Here is a 19367-nt window from a genome sequence, read left to right as displayed (position 1 = left end):
GCAATGATCTTCTCTTCATCTTTAATTTCCCTCCAATAGAAGTGCCAACTTAGCAGCTCCATAAAAAACATTAGTGGCCTGTTTGTAGGACTTCAACTATTATTTTCAAAATATTACAGATTAATCAATCTCCCAGTTACAGGTACACCAGATGGGTCATGACTGGTTTCTAAACAATAATAAAAATACCAGTTTTTTAAAATTTTAAATGCGTAACTTTTGATAGGATTAAACTTACAGGATAAGATGCACTTATATTGATCAATTCTAACCCTTAAAGCCGCCAATCAAATAGATTTTTCTATTAAATATTTGCTATTAAACCCTAAAAGGACTTTGGATTAGGGCTTAGTCATTTAAGCCCTGCTTTTGATCCTGAACTCATTGTTAGAAAGAAGTGGATGAAGATGCTGTTTATGGTGAATGACCCAAAGGGCCAGTCGTTAGAAGATTAAACTGAATGAAAACACAAAGAAACACATAATTTTCTGCTTGTGTAATGAGATATATATTATATTCATTGTGCTTAAATAGAAGGTTGCATGAATGACTCATTTGTCATCAAAATATTTTAACATTATGACCACAAAATAAATTAATAAAGATACTAAAACTCGCTTTTTAGGGTCAGCTTGAAACTAATTAAGCACAATCAATACAATATGTGGACACTGAATACGTACATTCATGTAGTATCTGATACATTCTCTAAAACGTGAGATGAGCTCGACAGAGAAGCGTCTTGGTGCTAAAAAGAGTCCCTCGCGTCACTAAATCTTTCCCGAAGCCTTTAAGATACGTTTCCCAGCGGCCATCATTCAAGACTCGCCGCAGCCCACACTCCTAGCATGTGCTTTAAATAAACATTATCAGACCAGTGAGACATTCGGGCTCCAGCACACCTTCAGCTCCTCCTGTACTTAACAGTGACGACTACTGCTCGTGTCACAGCTGAGAGAATACGCAGCTTTTAAACCAACGTTCACTCTGAAACTGAATCTCGGCCATGTTCTGTTTCACATACTTGAGACCTTAAAATCGTTAAAAATCTTCAGGTCAGTTCAGACAAACTGCAGTGGAATTTATCCCACATGGCCTTGACATGTCTGGTGATAATCGAAATAGCCACACTAAGAATACAGCGAGCATTGTGAAGCAGCAAGGCAGCTCTGTACTGTCAGAGTCGGCGCGGCGATGAGGGTCAGCGAGGTGGAATGTGAACGAGTGCCCTTTTGGCACCGACACCGACTGCGAGGGACAGCTGGGGCCCGGCTGTGACAGAGCAAAGTCAGGCTGCTCGTTCGCCGGCATGCCAACGCGCTGAGCTGTCTGGGAAGTCCAAAGCAACCTGGGAACTGAAGCGTTTAAACACTTCAGTCACGGCTTTAAGTGAACGCCATGAATCAGTAACAGAAAGCAGAGTCTGAAGTGCCAGAACAAAATTTATGGAAAATGTTTTCTGTGTAAAATTAAATGATAGCTCCATTAATCAGGATTTGGGATGTCCTTAAAAACCAAATACATATTTACCAATAAAAAGTTTCATTAACAGAAAGTATCAGATTATCTTAAATGACATCTGAATGGGTCTAACACATTTTTAGTCAGGAATTTCTGGAGTACAACACTACTAGTTTTCCCTACTCTAAACATTTGGATCGGTTAGGGCCGTTAATAGGATACGTTAGGCAACATCACAAAAAAAGAAAGACGTCAAAATTCAACCTTTGTGAACCTGAGTTAAAAATCGGGATGAACTTCTTGGAAAATTCTAGGAATTTGGTTAAACCACCCTTTTTATTTTTATATTTATTTTAGAAAGGTTTTATTATGAAGGAACAGCAGAGAGAGGATGATTTAAACACCAACAAATGGGAAATACAACCCTGTCTTCACACTCAGTTCCAATAAAACAAGGCCCTCTATACATTTATCTATTGGCAGTTTAGCAGGTTGCTCTCAGGTCTGAATCTCAACTTCTTATAAATCACATCTTGTATCACTAATATTTAAGCAGCACCTGTTCTTTTGTTGAAACATTTTTTACAACAAAGCGGTGCTATGAAGCACACCCACTTGTGTTTCACCATCAAAATCAGGGCTTATGAGATGCTAACCCCTTCAATTTAAAATATTGGTCCACTATGAGTGTAACTAACCAACACGCTGTTCTTAGAGTACAGTCTGAACAGGACCACGTGTGCAGAGCAGCTCTAGCACACAGAGCAGGAACAGCTGCAGACGATATGTAGGTTAAGTTCTACTCTCACAGGTTACTGAGAAAAAGCCTGTACTGCTGCTAATTTACAACTTTCACACATAGCTGCATTATTAATGCGAATTATTTAACATTTGCTGTTTAAAAATGTTTTTAAACAACCATATTACAGACAAAATTGGATTAAAATAAGACTGACGAGAGAACAGACAGGACAGAAAGACTCAGAAAAAACAGAAAACAGAGTCGCTTTAAATCTTTAAACTTCCCCCAGTTAAACTCGTTATACTCACTGTAGGACGGTAAAAGCACAGAGCTCTATGTTCACTCAAACGTATTCCCCTTAAGACTGGGAACTCAAACCGAAACACTTGTCTTTTCCTCTTAGGCGACACCCCCCGTCCGCCAGCATCCCACCCACCCGGGAGACTCCATCCAATTCAGAACCAGATGCAGGTTTAAAATATCACAGATAGGCCAGTTGATAGTGGACAGCTGTCCCCTTTCCAGTATCTCACCAGCTCCCCCTCTCGCACTTGCAGAATACAAAGACTGACTTCGGGCTTTGCCTTCTTCCATTCCCAAAAATCTTCTGCACTTTATGTAGTTTTTCTTTTAGTCTTTCGTTTGTGATTCTTCCCGGATTACTTTAGTCTTCCCGTAAGACTCTTCATTTACTTCTGCTCTTGTTGTGTGTTGTGCAGTCAAGGTTTAGTCTTCAGCAATGTTGACTTGCGGTGAAGATCATGGAGGTGTTAAGTGCTCATAGAGGTCCAGCTGACTGACGCTGGGTCTATTCTGAGCTTTTAAAGAGACTTCCTGCATGGGCCGCTCCCAAAATGCTGACTCAAGAAGACTGCTTTCTTTTTACAAACTCTGAAAAGTAAAAATCAGACAAACATGAAGTAAAACTCACCCTGCTGACCTTCTGCAGGCTTGTGGTGGGCAGCGCAGCTAGCGTTTTGTAGTCGAGCTTTAGCGGTCCAGTGCCAATGCTCTGATGGGAAATAAACAGACCCAGAGGTAAGACGGTCTGCACTGAAGTTCAGTTTACAAAGAGCAGGTGGTCACATAACAAATACAAGAAATCAAGCGAAAGATCAATACTGGCACTTTCTGTACGTCTGACTGTGAGTGATTTTCCTACTCGGTAGTCTTAAAAGTTTTCCAGCTGTGCATGACAATTTAAACACATGTAATTGATGTCTAATATCAAAGGAAACCTCAGGGTTGTTGCATAATCTATCATTATATGTAGACTAGACCAGCGGTCCCCAACCCCCGGGCCTCAGACCGGTACCGGTCCGTGAGAGTAGAGGCTCAGGTGTGAAATGTATGGTTTTCAGGGTTTTTATCGGTTTTCAGCGTTATTTTGTTATCGTTTACTCGTAACTCGGTTTTGTCCTGGGTCTTTTACCGTGTGTTATGACTAAATCTTCTTTTTTTCTGTACCTCGGTACTAATTTTATTTTGTTGTATTTATCCGTGACACCTTAAAGGCCGGTCCGTGAAAATATTGTCGGGCATAAACAGGTCCGTGGTGCAAAAAAGGTTGGGGACCGCTGGACTAGACGATCAAATATGTTCATCTGAAATAGCAGCTGTAAAAGTTTTATAAAGCTTAAATAAGCCTTCAAATCTGTGGATTGGGTTATTGTTTGATCAGTACGTGAAATAGCTCCCCAAATAACATGTTAACAGCTATAATATCCTTCTGCGGAAAAAGGTAGCAACCCTCAGACTAGCATCAGCCTTTTAGAGCTGAAACAGCTTCTTATAGGAGTTTTATTTCCATTAAATTTGCTTTTTTTATAGCAATACTTTTTTTTTTCCTTTCATAACACTACATCTCTTCTTTCTGAGACATTTCTTGTTGGATTTCCAGTGTGATTAAAGTCATTTACCTTACCTAGAGTTCAATTTAATGAGTGGGCAACGGCTGCTCAGTCCCTCATACCAAAAAGTGCTTCACAGTCAGTATTTGACCTCACTCACAGTAGATTTTCCTTAAAGTGAAACGCTTTAGTTTAAATGTTTAGAGATCTTTTTTTAAAGCGCTTTTTTAAAGATGCTGAAGAGCAAAGAGAAATCCAGAACTCAGATGAGGTTTAATAAGCCTAATTCCAGGGTTTTTAAATCACCTGCACTGATCTGGAACTCCTGACTCTAAATGTATAAATGTGAACGTTTCATAAATCTAAGGGTGGTTTTTCCATGAGATTGAGCTGTGTTTTAAGGATTTAAATTTTTTAAAAATTGAAACTAAAAGTCAAAAAGAAGACTGGGAATTTCCTCTTTTTTCCTTTAGGAGCTGCTTCAATTATGATTTAAGTGTTTGTACCCTTTGTTTGGTTACATTTGCAGGTGGACACTTATCAGGGCACCTCCAGCACAACTATTCCAATTTAAATTGGGTCCCTTAAAAAAAGAAAATGTATAAAAGTTTAAGACACATTTATTTAGCATTTGTGTCTAAACTGCAGACAGGAAGTTCACCCGAGGACCTGCCGATGAGGAGTATCTCACCTCAGTCTCCTCTTCTAGCAGGCGAGTTGCCTCCTCACGCTCCAAGCGCATTCGCTCCTTCACCAAGAGAGGAAGGGGAGGAAGAGGAGAAGTACAGAGGGGAAGACACACAGTCACACACAGCCACACAGTAATGCGATGAGGGTTGAAATAAAGAGGAAGACGAGGAAAGTAGTGTTAGAGAGAAGAGAAACAACAGTGAGGAAAGTGGTATGGAGATGGAATGATTGGATGATTTTGGATCACACATAACGCACCAAAGGTAGAGGATGGGTGAAAAAAAGAAACAGAAGGGAAAGAAAGGATAGAACCCACACACATTAAAAAGTATTCTATTCATCAGCTATAGGAGCAGAAAAAGCATGCAAGGTGGGACATTGCAGGAACAGTTCTGTCAAACATGATGCCCACACAGGGTGCAGAGGGGAAGCTTCATTCACCCGGTAACAGGCAAACGTGAGGATGTGACTCTAACTCCACCCTGCAGACCCAGTATAATTTCTTTTCAGCTATACTGCCACAGAAAAACTGAGTTTTCTTGCATTGATTCATCTTCATCAATCTGCTCTCTACCTTTCCCAAAACAAATGATTTTCAATTTCACTTACCACTTTCTCCATCTCTTCTCGCTCCCACTGTGATGTCTCTCTCACCATCTCAGACTCCTGACGAAGACCAACATTTAACCTTACAATGCTAAAAGCTACTGTTCATCATGTAAAGCTCAGCAGAGGCAATTCAGTTTCTGTAAATAAGCCCTGGCAAACGTGGTTACGGCTAAACGTGTGCAGAGAAACAGCAGAAACATGGCATTCAATAAACCAGCAGACCCTGCATTCCTTTAGAACGGGCAGCCTCCCAAAAACTAATCTGGACAAAATAAACAACTGGGCTGGCGCATTCTGGCCGCTCCGATAGAAAGATGGGTACGTGCGGCGTGCATGCCCAGAATGAGTAAATCTGTACAACTCCACTTGCTAACACCAAACTGCTGTGGAAGCACTGTGCTGGTGTGGCAGAATTGCTGAATAAAACATCCGATTCACAGGTTGCGCTGAATGGCAGTGGCTTTGGTTAGTGCACCAGCTTTGCACTGCACTTATGTGGATCTGCTGGATCTTTAAGGAGCCTCAAAAGTGCATTCTGCATGTTAAAATCAACACCATCAGTACCTGACCTTAAGTACATCAGTGATAGCAATGTAATGAAAAAATGAAGCTCATGCACAAGTGAAAAAATCTGCAGCTTCTCAAGAAGCAAAATGAACTTCAAATCATAGACCATATATTAAAGAATGAAGCCACTGTGTTGCCACCAGATGGTTAGTGAATCCTGCTGTGAAGCCGCAGGCTGAACATGTTAATGTTTGGAAGCTGGAGTTAAAGAGTGAGTCGAAACTGAGGGACACTGCATGGTTATAACGTAGCAATGCATCTGAAGCATGTCCTGCTTCATTATCCTAATTTATGATTCTATTGGAAGCATAATTTGGTAGGTGCGCATTATGCGCCATTGCCTGTTTATTCATCACGGAGTATTTGGAGACAAGTGTGTGTCTTCTATGCAAATTAGAGGCAACCACACCAATCTGGTAGTGACTAAAACTATAGCAAGGTTAAAGGTTTTGTTCAATGCCCTCTTTGAAATCGATTTCACATGGCATAAGCCAGTAACCTCGCTCAGATCTACCAACTCTAGATCTGCGCGACTGTGGTCTCAGCAGATAATACACTGCCCTCTCATCCATATAAGTTCACTTTTAGATTCACCAGCTAAACTTCTAAACTTTGAGCGTAAGGAGTGCAAAAATCAATGTTGCAGTGGCCATCTTTTATATATAGTTTATGTATAGAAGTTAAAATGTACACTTGTAGTAAAAACACACCTTCTGTATTATTTCCATCTCCTCTGGGCTCAGGTCTCGGTCTATAGAAGAGATGCTCTCCATACTGTTCTTTCGCACAATACCGGTTGCAAATGGGTTGGCAATGATACCCGGAGATGCCTGAAAACCAACACAGAATACAGTTTAAACCTTTGAAAATGGAGATGTTTTTAACTGAAAGCTATAGTTCTACTTAAACACTCAAGCCAGGTACATGATAAAAAAGGGAATATACATTAGCTGATATAAAGACAGAACGATCAGAGGTTTGGTAAGTTCATGCTGTACATAATAAACTGTACATATCCAAATCTGACTGTTCATGTCATCTCACCTCCACTGCAGCCACTTTGCCAGGGTCAAAGCCATCACAAACCAGCATGACCAGAGAGTCCCCGACAGCACGGAGCACTCGCACCGCCTCCGTGTGCGTCATCCCCAGCAGGCTGTGGTTGTTCACCTCGAGAATTCGCATGCCAACCTGCAGTCGCCCGTCCCTTGCCGCTGCGCCGGTCGAACTCACCTGCAGAAAACAGTCAAAAATGTGAGCATGTTCAGATTTCTCATGTTGATAATAACCTCAATTAAAGTTGAGTCGTGCCAAGATGTGTTGCTTTGGATTGCTAAAGAACCTTTGAGATGAAGATGCCCTCATCTGTGGGGTCGAAAGGATTTCCAGCATGACCCTTGGCCCCTCCGCGAATGCTGATACCAAGTTTCTCTCCAGGCTGCTTCTGGATCATGATTTCCTGCATTCCCGGCGGTGAAGGGTCCCGCCGTACCAACATACGGATCTCCTGCTTGTTGGCCAGCAAGGCCCGCACAGCTTCCTGGTGTGTGGCATGTCGCAGGTCAATGCTGTTCACCTCTAATATCCGGTCGCCAACACGGAGCCCACATTGACTTGCCAACCCATGAGGAATCACCTGAAGAAATGAGGTGAAGTCACGGAGTCATGCAACATATTCAGGAGATGAAAGTGTAAGAATACACCTGTTTTACAGTAATACCTTTGAGATGAACACCCCAGGTTCATTGATACCAAAAGGGTGGCTGGCATGGTCGCTGCCTCCTACAATACTCAGGCCTAGAGGGCCTCCAGACTTCACCAGGGTAACTTCCTGTTAGGATTAGGTTAGATTGGCTTTAGCAGAAGATTTGAAAAATAATTTAAAGCCTGAATGTAAAGACGACGACTCAAACATCACAAGTCAAATCTACATCTGTTATAGTCTAATAAATATCAAAAACAACTTTCTATTTAACCACACCATTAGTGCTTTATTGACAGCTAGTAACTACTCAAGCCTTCATACCATACACCATCTTCTCTGGAACTGGACAGCAATAAGGATAAGGCGGGGCCACATAAACAAGCATCAACACTGAGTGCTTCAATGACGTTTCTACAGCAATGGCTACTAAAACGACTAAACAAAAACCCAAACTATTCGACACACAAGTCAGTCCTCGAATTCTCACCTCGATGGGATACTCGTCCTCCATCCGGCTCAGATGGTTCCCGAGGCCTTCCTCGTCCTGGTCTGGAGAATCCGATGGTTCTGGGGGTGGAGGGGAGTGGGCTCGTGCCCGGGTCTGACCTGGAGAGCCCCCTGGTGCATTCAAGTCACGCTCCACCAGGAGGGCGATGGTGGGGGAGGTGCCGGTAAGGAGCGCTACTGCCTGGTCATGCCTGGCCTCTGTCATGTCTACACCATTGATCTGGATTCACAGTAAAACCAACCGCGGAGGGTGTCAGCCCACCAGGACGCTCCCACTGGTCATTTGCTACTCATAGGATGAATATTTGACAACAAACCCAGCCTGTCAACAGTCGTTTCTCACCGCTCCCTCCATTCATTACCCAAAATGAAAACTGAATGTTTAAGTTCTAAACCGATCTGATTTGTAATTCTGAGATTTTTCAAGTGCACCAAAGCGAGTTATTTAAAGAAGAACCAAACACCTACACAAAGCAGCAGGATCTTATACGGAAAGTGAGGGGTGCTGCAGGCAATTTAAGATGGCAGAGCGTCTCTGAGGGAGAAAAGCTGCAAGCAAGCAGAACTATTTTTCATCAAACTGCCTGAAGTGAGCTCATGAATGCCCATGCTGCTATCTTTTCATGTAATCAGTTCAGCACTTCTTGCCTTTGTTTACTTAAAACTTCAGTGGAAGTGGGTAGCTTCTCCAAAACTTGATCTTAAGTCCACAAAGGCAACAAGAAGTCGTCAGACACCACAGATGAACCATTTCATTACTGTTTATGTGTGTTTTAGGATCAAATAAATAGGGGTAGCTTTTAGGCATGCAGTCTAGTCCAACGTGACAAGCAGAGGTCGGCACAGACCCGACAGTACCAGCTCTTACCACGGGCTGACACACTGCAGCTCCTGCTGTTGTGGTAACTCGTGTTCCACAAAATCAGCAGAGCAACAGGCTCAGCCCACTCCACCCCCAACACCATACCCACCACAAAGCAGGCAAGGAGATGTACTCAATGCATTAGTGAGCATGCACAACAGGAGAGCGTGAGAGAGGAAAAGAGAACCAAAGAGAAGCCAATGAAAGAAAAGAGGAAACCCAGAAAGAAGGCAAAGAGGACCATTCAGGAAGCTTTTCTGTGATTACAGAGAGCAGGAAGTGCAGTAAAGAAACAGATCTGATCATCATCAGTTCATTTACAGTAAATAACAAAGTGTGCAAATGTGCATGTGACCGGACAAAAACATGCGACAGAAGAGTTGCTAATACGCAGAAAGATACGGGAGCACAAAGCAAAGCTTGGAGTGGGATGAAAAGAAAACTAAAAGCTAAGAAAGATCATGCAAAGGCTAAATGTTTTAATATTTAACTAAAGCAAATAAAAAATCTTCATCGAATCCAAATAGAGAATGACTTTCATATGAGGACCGTATCACTAACTCATGGACGTGATGTGTGAGATTTTGATGAACTTTAATTCATATGCTGAGGATGGAAACACCATGTCAGTCACACAAAGCCTAAAACTGACTTATGAAAGCAGTGATGCTGGCACAAATGACACAGTTTCACAATAAAAATGGAACAAAATGCAACAAAAATGTCAAAAAGTAAATGCCGCATTTACCAGATGTAGGAAAAATGTTGTATCGCTGTTATTCTCACGACACAAAAACGATACCTAATTGTTTGGGATTCATGTCTAAACTTATTCCTGTTTGTAAAGAAAGCCCTGCTTTGATCACAGTCAACACTACAGTGTCCAGATGGAGAAGGATGGTAGTACTCACAGAGATCACCCTGTCGCCCACACGCAGCGTGCTGTCTTTGTGTGCCGCTCCGCCCTCTGCGATTCGAGAGATGTAGATTCCCTAAAACAAAACAAGACAAGGACGACTACTGATTTAAAACATTTCTGCACATTTGTGGATAACTTATTTTTTGCTCAAACATTCTCATATACTGCAACTAACAACGGCATCATTCCGAACGATGGCTACAACAAACCACAGACCTATATGTAAACGCTCGCACTGAAAGAAAAACTGAATTTGTTTTCATGACTGCTGCAAAATTGACATAGTTCGACACATTAGCAGCCCACACTGCCAGACAACACACAAACAACCTCTACATATAACTGATTAACAGGTCAGCGCCAAATAGTTAAAACGCATTAAAAAGCCTCGACTGCAAGCAGCTCGTTACAAAGTACGAGCGCTGAAACGCTGTCCCCTTTGCTCAGACACATTACACCGTTTGTACACCAATAAAAACCCAGCCTAGCTGCTAGCCTGTCCCACATGAACAGAATGTGTAAACAAATGCATGTGCAAAGTCTAGTGCACCAATTCACATCCACCAGGTGAGTCACTGCATCCACTTCAAAAGGCTTTTTGAAAGGGAGGAAAGACTTACAGTCAGACCCGCTTAAACCTTATGTTTATGACTCCTTCCCTCTTTGTGGGCTCCTGGAGCTGCTCGAGCTGCAGAGCAGCAGTGTGCTGGCCCAAATATACATATCCAAATTACAGCAGGCCTATCGAGTGTCAAGGCTGGCTATTCATATCGGCGTCTCCCAGGAGATGACTGTAAGCGCTGTGGCCAGAATAGACGGCGTTAAAAGACAGATTCGCTCTGACTGAGACTGTTACTGCAAACATGTGACTTCACTTCCTAACTTTCAAACCACACTTTTTGAAAACCCTTTTACTGATAGTATGAGGCCTTGTCTGCAGTTTTGGATGTTTTTTCAAAATGTCTTTTTCCTCTATTCCCTTCTTCATTCCCCAGATTTGGACGTTGACAGAAGGTTGCATACGTCACACGAGTAAAATAAAGCAGCCATCACATCTCAATCTGAGGAACTAAACAACTCCCTCAAAGAACTGAGTCAGTTCAATGAAGTATTGTGTTAAATCATCTAAAGATGAATGACAGGAATACTTCTGTAATGCCATTTAACTGATTCAAACAGAGGACGCTCTGCTTGGATGTTTACACAAACTTGCGTAATGAACTACAACATGATACAGATCTCAAATAAACATCTGTCCCTTGTGCTGCTTATTTTAACATCAGACATGACACTGTGATCTGATAGTCTCCTATCAGGCTAAATAAAACTCAGTTAAATATAAATTACTCTTACTTTTAAGGTTTACTTAACTATAATTTCGGTGGGCAGGTCAACTATGAGGGAGGTGTTTGATATGGGAGCAAAAGATGCTGCTGGGTGGAAAATGATGGGATGGTAAATACATAAGAGGGTCACCTTGGCAACAAGAGGCCTGGACTCTTAAAGTAGTGCCCAAGTTTCAGCTACAGAAGCAAAGCAAATCAATCGCTTCACATGCAGACAGGGCTTACCAGGTGTTGGGAACAATCCACAACCATTATTCTAAGTATGGATTAATCTATCAGTTATGTTCTCAATAATTTAGCTGGCATTCATGCATATCAACAGAGAAATACACGGCAAACACACTTGAAACAGCTAAATCATTTACCCGCTCAGAACTGGTTGTAGTATGACAAAAAAGAGTGCACCATAGACGGACAGATGCCTTTTCCACGTACAGCAGTTGATCAATAAATGGTTGTAAGCAGACGGCAACATGATGGTCAATCCACAAAGACAGATTAACGTAACCGCAGCCTGTTTTTCTACATATCAACATTTTTATTCCATTTGCGAATAAATTCTGCCTCATCTGTCACATAATGAATTTAATGTCTGTACTGTCACAACCGACACCTCTCTGCCTCTGATGTCAGCACTATGAACTTTATGATGTGTATCTGACAGCTCAATATAAGAAGTGATCTTCAGAGGATGAGAAAAAGGTGGATAGGCTTTCCCTTAGTGATAGGGTGAGCAGTTCAGTCGTTTGGGAGGGGCTCAGAGTCGAGCCGCGGCTCCTCCACATCGAAAGGAGCCAGCTGAGGCTCTTTTTTTTCTTTTCTTTTCTTTCCTCACCGTGTCCCCTGTGCGGTACGCCGTGGAGCCTTTCCCCCCTGCAATGCTGAATCCCAGCCCCTTGTCATTACGGATGAGGCAGGTGGAGAACCGCTGCCTCGGCCCGCTTGGACTGTTCTCCAAGTTAAAGGCAAGGCCGCTGCTCCGCCTCTCCCGTGGGAAGTAGTCATCCTCGGGCCTAAGCGGTGTGGTGGTGATGGCGTTCTCTGGTTCCACCATGCGCTCCCGCAGCACTGTCATGGAAACTGTAGCACCGGAGCTGCGGAGAGCTTCCACTGCTGTGTGATGCTCAGCTTCGTGGAGGTCCACTCCATTTACCTGAGACAAGGAGATTGTTTGTTTTCTGTTAAACAGAAAACAAACAAAACACTCTTCTAGTCACCCTCCCTGTCACACACAGACATGCAGATGTTTACCTCCAGCAGTTTGTCTCCCACTTTAACTCCAGCTCTGGCTGCAGGACCCTCTTCAGACACTCTGGAGATGAAGATTCCCTAAAAGCAACCAAACATTAACACAGTCAGTCTGTGACCTCAAATACTTCCAAACCTAAACAAACCCCAGGTACCCAGCCCTACCTCGTCATCTCCTTTGTAAGGCGTGGATCCTTTTCCACCAGCAATGCTGATGCCCAGGCCGCCTGTTTGTCGCACGATGGTGAGGGTGTGCTGCAAGTTGAGGACGGGGGAGTCAACAATACTGGGAGTGAAAACCCATAAAAAGCCTACTCATCTTAGGGCAGATTAAGAGGAAAACGAGCCCACGGCGATTTACTTTGTTTTGTTTGGGTTTATACAGGGTGTATCAAAAAGAATTATCTGATTTTGAAAGGCTGCATTTTTTAAGTAATGGACAGAGAAAGAACCATGTGGTAAATTTTTAAAATGCATGAATATAAAGTTTTATGCAAAGCTTGCAGTGTCAAGTGCTCAATGTGCCTCCCTCCGGACGCATGGTAAATGTCCATGAGATAGCCAAACTCCTTCCATACTTTAGTGAGCATGTCTGGAGTCAGTGCTGTTTTTATGCTACCTACCGGCAACCACGTGACACTCACGAATGTGCTCTTACTCACGGTACGTGTTTCGATAGTTGATCGGTGAACAGCTGCAGGTTTAAAGCACTTTAAAATTGGATGATTCTTTTTGATGAACCCTGTATTTTAAGTCGTGGGTAACCTCTTTCAGCAAGAAGGTGGCGTCAATCAGTGCTGCACCCTTTGTTTGTGCTGATGGATAAACGCTGACTTCAGTGTCAGTTTATGGGCCTATGCCAGTTTAAATGGGAGGCAGATGGCTTTGTGTTTGCCTGAATTTGATTTAAAGCACGAACAAAAAGTTTGACCCAAATCATCCACCAATTAACCAATGAACTGACATGGGACATGAATTCTAACACACTGTGTAAAAAATGCTTCGGCTGGACTCAGTGAGACCAACATTTTTCCCCAAAACAAAGTGTATTATGTATGAATTGGAGTGTAGACTTGTGTACATTATGCATACTTGCAGGCCATGCAAAAAGGGGAGGAATGGAGACAAATGAGGTACAGATGGAAGGAAGTAACAGACAACAGTTTTAAGTGCCCTAAAGGTGGAGTCCTTGCTTTGAGACTCCAGTGTTGCTCAGTGTGACTAGAGCGAAAACAAATGTTTCTTGCAAATTTTCATCACCCACACTAAACATACTAAATGTACCGATGTACAGTGAATCATGCAAAAGAAAAAAAATGTAGATGGAGGGAATAAACAAAAACAAAAGCAAATCTGAAACAAGCTCTTTCTTGCACTTGAAATAACAGCCATGTGTCACAGATTTACACAATCAAAAATCGACTTTGTCATCCATCCACCGGTTATCCTGTTTGGAAGCTGGATTAAAACCTGGAGGAAGTTGGGAAAGTGGCTTTGCCTCATCAGAGTGTAACCAGCCCATTCATTCCAGGGTGACAAGGCACTGGACGGGATGAAAAAGGAGCAAAGCAGCAGAAGCAGAGGAGAGGCAGGGGAGAGGCAGAGTGTGCCAGAACCTGGACTGACTGAATATCTGCAAACTTCAATCCTTATGGCACTAACCCTTTTATAGAAGGAAAAGAAAAAGATCTGGTTCAGCCTGAAGAGGAGAATTCAACTACTCAATAACTGGAAAGGCCAGAGTTTCCTTCAAAATAGCAATATGTGCAAGCTGTGCAAAACTGCTGTAAATGCACTGAAATTAACCTACATGTTTAACCTATATGCAAAAACATCAGATATGGTTGATCAATCTGCAGCACGTGCAATGATAAGAATACCGACTCCTCGCTGAGAACCTGTTCTCCGTGTTTTCCTCACACTGTTTATTTAACAGAGGAACTGGTGGTATATATTTTTTCCTCTTTGGTGTGTATGTTCAAATACTGAGGGGGCGGGGTTAATTAATCACCAGTTAATGATGACTACCTTGTTTTGAGGTGGAAGTAACAATCTTACTATGATTACAAAGAAAAAAAAACTTAATTTATTCACTGAGTTCAGGCAATTTATTAAACAAATGCTGTTTTTCAGGTATGACCTGTGATTGGTTTATTATAAAACCCAGAAGGGAAGGATCACTGGAAAACCACAAATGTTGTGTTTAAAAGGCCAAAAATTTAATTAAAAGTTAAATGTTATCAAGTGCCTGGCCCTCTGCTTTAGACTCCAAAAAGCACAAAATGCTGAGAATGAAACTCTCACTACATGTTTACTATCACAGGGTTAAAGTGTCCACACTCCAGCTGTCCAGTAAGAAGAAGGAAGAAATAAATAGTGTCCGTTTCAATCCTGTATTCAGGTTCTGCCACACTGGCCCCTCCTGTGAATGAGCTGGGATTAGAGGGGTTCCCTAGTGATCGGCTCGGATTAACCGTGGATTTCTGTGGGAAGTTTTCTCCATTTCTGAGTATGGGTGGACAAATGAATGGGTGAGTGAGGGACGGAAAGACAAAAGTGGATGGGAAAGAGTAGGTACAGACCTCTTCCTCCTCAATTCGAGCAGGTTCAATCAGCAGATTATTGACTTGATCAAATGACACCCCCTGTTAGGACAGGAACCAGCAAGAGGCATGCGGATTAGTCAGGCCAAAATAAAAATATGCACACAGACAGACACACCCAAAAAAAAACAAAACAGAACAAAAAAAAAATATAAAAACCTCCAGACACACCAGACACTCAACACGCCACTGTCTGCTTGCAGGTTGTGAAGCAGAAGTGAATCCACACTCACTCCCCAGCCACCAAAAGCAAAATACAGGCAGAGGTGGAAAGACAAGACCAAGGAGCTGAGCCAGAATGCAAAAAATACAGTGCAGAGAGAGTGGACAAAAGAAGGCAAAAGCTCCCAAACCACAACAAGCCCAGCCTCCACACCATCAAGAGCAATTTCCTCCAGGAGCAAGACTTAAATTTAGGTGAAGAAGTCAGTTTCAGGCTAAAAAAATATAAACATAGCTAAACGATTCACAGAAAGTACAAAGGAAATGATGCAGAAACTGATTTACTAGAAGAACAAAGTCCCTACAAAAATCCAGTGAAAGAAAATACGACCATGTGACGCAAGCCAGGCTCATTCGATGTTGTGTTCCAGCTCTGCCAGTACATGTTCTGGTTGGTCCGAGTTCAGTCACCCACACGCACGCACACATCCATACCCACACACCAAACAGATTCATGATGATGTTTGATCATTAGGTTAAAAAGGATTTCTACAATTAGCGTGACACAAATTAACAGATCTCAATTTAATAAGTCTAATGATCAACAAGGACATTCATTGATAAGCAGCTCCCGAGCATCCTTCACTCGTTTCATTCATACTTTACAAGCATACAATGTTACAAAAGCAGTGTGCAAGTGTCAATATTCAATTAAATCAGCAGGTAACTGATGATAAGGCGCGCCAGTGTTGAGCAAGAAAGGCTGAATTTATCCACAAAGAAAAAAAAAAGGTTTAGACAAAGATCTGAATGCAGTCTTGTATGGAAACAAGGGATCACAATGGCCTGTGGCTGATTTATGCCGACATGTCTGCATGCTTTCTGTGGGGGAACAGGCTAGGAGAGGCGAAATCTGAGGGGGCCAGATGAGGCTGTTGGTGAGTTTGCGATGAATGTAATGCATCACCCTGGATTTATAGCACATGGGCAGGGCGGCTTCATCTCAGGAATGACCCTGCATGCAACGCCACATCCATCTTAAGTGAATGCAGCTTGCAAGGTGGCAAAGGCTCTCCATGCATACAATATCAAATGTTTGCAAAGAGGCAACAAACAAGGAAAAATATATATGTAAAGTTTTAAATCCTAAAATATGCTGACTTGGTGTGTACTGCATGTCCTGCTGTGATGATATATAACACTTTCTACATTCCTGAACTGCACCCTGCCAGTGTTTGGATCTCTCTTTTACCTTTACTTGGCTGGAGTTGACCTGATGCCGGCTGTCCTCTGCCTCCTCCACTCTGTGGCGGTGCTGAGGAGTGCCATCACTCTGCTCTTCCTCCTCATCCTCCTCGTCCTCGGCAGTCTGAGCAGAAGAGTTGAGGGCGTCGGGACTGAAGCCCTGCAGCAGAGCGGCCACAGCCTCGGGTTTGGGCAGCTTGGTGATTTTGAAGTGCTTCTTGTAGTGTGGCGTGTCCTTTCGTATCAGACGCTTCTCCATGGGCCTCTTGTCTTCCTCGTCACTCCTCTCGCCGTCCTCGCCGTCCTCTTCGTGGTCCTCGTCCCCACCTCGGATGATGGGTTCTTCTGCAAAGTGCACAGTGGGCTGGAGGAAAAAAAAGGGAGAGGATTTTAGAGTCTAACAGAAACAAAGACTGAATCCATGAAAGGAGGAGAAAACCTATCCACCATTTACCTCAATGTACTCCACCTCCATCTCATCAAGGTCATCCTCATCCTGAGGGGAAGGGCCGTCCACACGGTTCTCCATGTGAGAGGCCTCAGTCACATTTTGTCTGTCCTCGTGGGAGGTGGCCGACAGCGTGCTGTTAGACACCTGTGAGTCATGGCTCTGATTGGAGAGGTCACTGAGCCTTTTTCCCTAAAAACAATGACATCATTTTTACTATATCAGCATGTACCACAGCAGCAGCCAGTCAGGCAGTATTAGAGCAAATTTTGAGTTTAGTTGTTTGTAATACTGGAGCTTAGCAGCAAGAAATGAAATGCTATTTGCTTATTTTTTTTTATTATTTTTTAATTTGGTGGTGACCATATTTCTGACGTTATGTACCTGTGGGTCCAGGGACTGATCCTCGTCCTGTCTGGATGTGTAGGCTTCATTCCTCCTCTCTTCAATCCCTTTCTTCATCTCCTTCAGCTCACTGGGATGCGGTGTGGCTCTGCGCTGAAGGCCCTGAAGAAGAAAAAAAAAAAGCCATTTTATCTGATTTTCCTTTAAGCACGACATTATTCTTTTTTTTTTAGCTTTTGTGCTGATGGGTCAGGTTTGCTTTGTTTAGTTTTTACTCACTCTACGTTCTGCAGCAGCCTCATCATCCTCATCCACCTCAGCCTTGGTCTCCTCCTGGAACTGGATGACCGACACTCTGTTCAGGTTGCTGTCTGTCCAGCTACCATCTACACTGTTCTGCAGCAGGTTCTCTGCAGATAAAGAGAGAGGGCAGAAGAAAGAGTGTGCCAGTTAAAATAAATATCATCTATACATGCTTCTAACAGGTCTGAATACTCAAATGCTTATTTAAAGCATGTTGCTTACCTAGGCTTGGGGAAGGCTGCTGGGGTAGCAAATAGCAGGTTAACACTTTCTCTCCTGTTCGCTCATCGTCCTCTGTCTGGAACTTGAGCATTGGCTGAGACTGGTTCTCTGCGAGCCACATGGCCTTCAGGTTGAGGTTTGTCAGGGCGAAAGGCAAGTTTTGTAATCTGGATAAACGTAAGGTCGGGACAGATAGATGAGCTTCTAAGATTTTTAAGGTGGATCTATTATTTATTTCCTTCTTTCCTGTCAGTACACTCAGAACAGCACATCAGCTGGGCTGGCGTCTTTGTGAGACAAATCTGAATTTCTTTCAACATGCCTGTCAGAGCCAATGAGACTGCAGCAGGCATGGGAGACATTTGCACTTTTCCTCACATACTGTGGTCTACAGGACCACTGTCATGGTTAAATGGCACTTTCCTACTCCTCTTAAGCACACAACATGCCTCATTCACCTACTCGCATGCATTCAGAAAGCAACTTGCCCGAGGATACTTTGGGATGCAGACTTGAACAGCCAGGGATCAAACCACCAACCTTCTGATTAGTAAATTACCTCCTGGTGACCGGTTGTTCCCACCCCACCCCAGTTTGACAACCCTTGCTGTAAGGCCACTCTCTCGTTAAAACAGTGAAATGAGGGGGCAGCACGCACCAGTACAAGACTAGCTGGGATTATTTTGACTTGCAAAGAGACTGTAGGAGAATGTAAGAATAAAAGTCTCTGAAATAACACTTTGACAGCGATAATTATGCTTCAGATCATTCTAGTAACAAACAATTTGCACAAAGTCATACCTGCGATGAAATTACGAACTACAAGGGCAAAAGTGTCGGTGCAACGTCTTTGTTTTATCTATTTTGGCAGACATTCTCTTCAGGTCTTCAACCTTTGCTGTGAAAGCTGCTGTGCATTATTAACGGTCTACGGTGTTAAGTAAGGGTACCTGTTTCCAGCCACATCCAGCACATGCAGCTCCGTGGCATCTGCAAGCTCAGCAGGCAGTTTGCCCAGGCGATTGTCTCTCAGTGAGAGGACGTTGAGGCTGGCACAGCCGCCCAGCTCTTTGGGCACGCTGCCCAGCCGGTTGCGGTCTACATTCAGGTTGGTCAGCTTCTTCAGCTTGCCCAGCGAGCGAGGAAGCGACTTTGAAAGCGAAAGGGAGGGAGACGAAAGCCATTAATGGAATCAGTGATTCAACATAATTATTGTTAATGGGACTTAGTTATTAATGGGTGTGCATGAACCCCTAATAGGTCAAATGCAGGGCTGCAGGAAGCAGTTTATACTGTGCGTCCCTACCTGTAGCAGGTTCTCCGTCAGGACAAGTTCTGTGAGGTTTTCACACTCGCCTATTGAATCAGTCAGATGGGTCAGTCTGTTCTGGTCCACCTTCAGGATGGACAGCTGTTTCAGAGACCCTGCAGACAAATCACGGTAACATTTAGCAATACACAACATCGTACACTTCACTACTGGGCTGCACTATTTTTCATTCAGATCACATACGTGTTTCTTAATATATCTGT

At 43.1% G+C, this 19367-nt stretch overlaps 1 protein-coding gene across 14 annotated transcripts in view; it reads right to left on the bottom strand.

Moving 5' to 3' along the window:
- scrib (scribble planar cell polarity protein) overlaps nucleotides 1–19367 on the bottom strand; it is a 77763-nt gene that overhangs the window by 17800 nt on the left and 40596 nt on the right. For 7 of the 14 annotated variants that reach the window (XM_040044208.1, XM_040044214.1, XM_040044219.1 and 4 more), the window contains exons 9-28: nucleotides 19141–19259; nucleotides 18785–18984; nucleotides 17835–18001; nucleotides 17589–17719; nucleotides 17349–17471; nucleotides 16971–17156; nucleotides 16524–16880; nucleotides 15089–15151; nucleotides 12672–12761; nucleotides 12510–12587; nucleotides 12094–12411; nucleotides 9905–9985; nucleotides 8112–8351; nucleotides 7640–7750; nucleotides 7262–7555; nucleotides 6964–7152; nucleotides 6630–6749; nucleotides 5353–5409; nucleotides 4745–4801; nucleotides 3135–3215 (exon numbers count right to left, since the gene is read on the bottom strand). In XM_040044208.1, coding sequence (XP_039900142.1) covers nucleotides 3135–3215; nucleotides 4745–4801; nucleotides 5353–5409; nucleotides 6630–6749; nucleotides 6964–7152; nucleotides 7262–7555; nucleotides 7640–7750; nucleotides 8112–8351; nucleotides 9905–9985; nucleotides 12094–12411; nucleotides 12510–12587; nucleotides 12672–12761; nucleotides 15089–15151; nucleotides 16524–16880; nucleotides 16971–17156; nucleotides 17349–17471; nucleotides 17589–17719; nucleotides 17835–18001; nucleotides 18785–18984; nucleotides 19141–19259 — 3062 coding nt within the window. The remainder of the gene's footprint in view (nucleotides 1–3134; nucleotides 3216–4744; nucleotides 4802–5352; nucleotides 5410–6629; nucleotides 6750–6963; nucleotides 7153–7261; nucleotides 7556–7639; nucleotides 7751–8111; nucleotides 8352–9904; nucleotides 9986–12093; nucleotides 12412–12509; nucleotides 12588–12671; nucleotides 12762–15088; nucleotides 15152–16523; nucleotides 16881–16970; nucleotides 17157–17348; nucleotides 17472–17588; nucleotides 17720–17834; nucleotides 18002–18784; nucleotides 18985–19140; nucleotides 19260–19367) is intronic. The other 7 variants (XM_040044210.1, XM_040044222.1, XM_040044209.1 and 4 more) reach the window with 6 other exon arrangements.

This window comes from Simochromis diagramma, unplaced genomic scaffold (genome assembly GCF_900408965.1).
Source record: "Simochromis diagramma unplaced genomic scaffold, fSimDia1.1 OVJJ01000602.1, whole genome shotgun sequence".
NCBI classification, from domain to species: domain Eukaryota; kingdom Metazoa; phylum Chordata; class Actinopteri; order Cichliformes; family Cichlidae; genus Simochromis; species Simochromis diagramma.
Note: the sequence above shows the minus strand (reverse complement) of the source record. Positions and strands in the feature narration are given on the sequence as shown.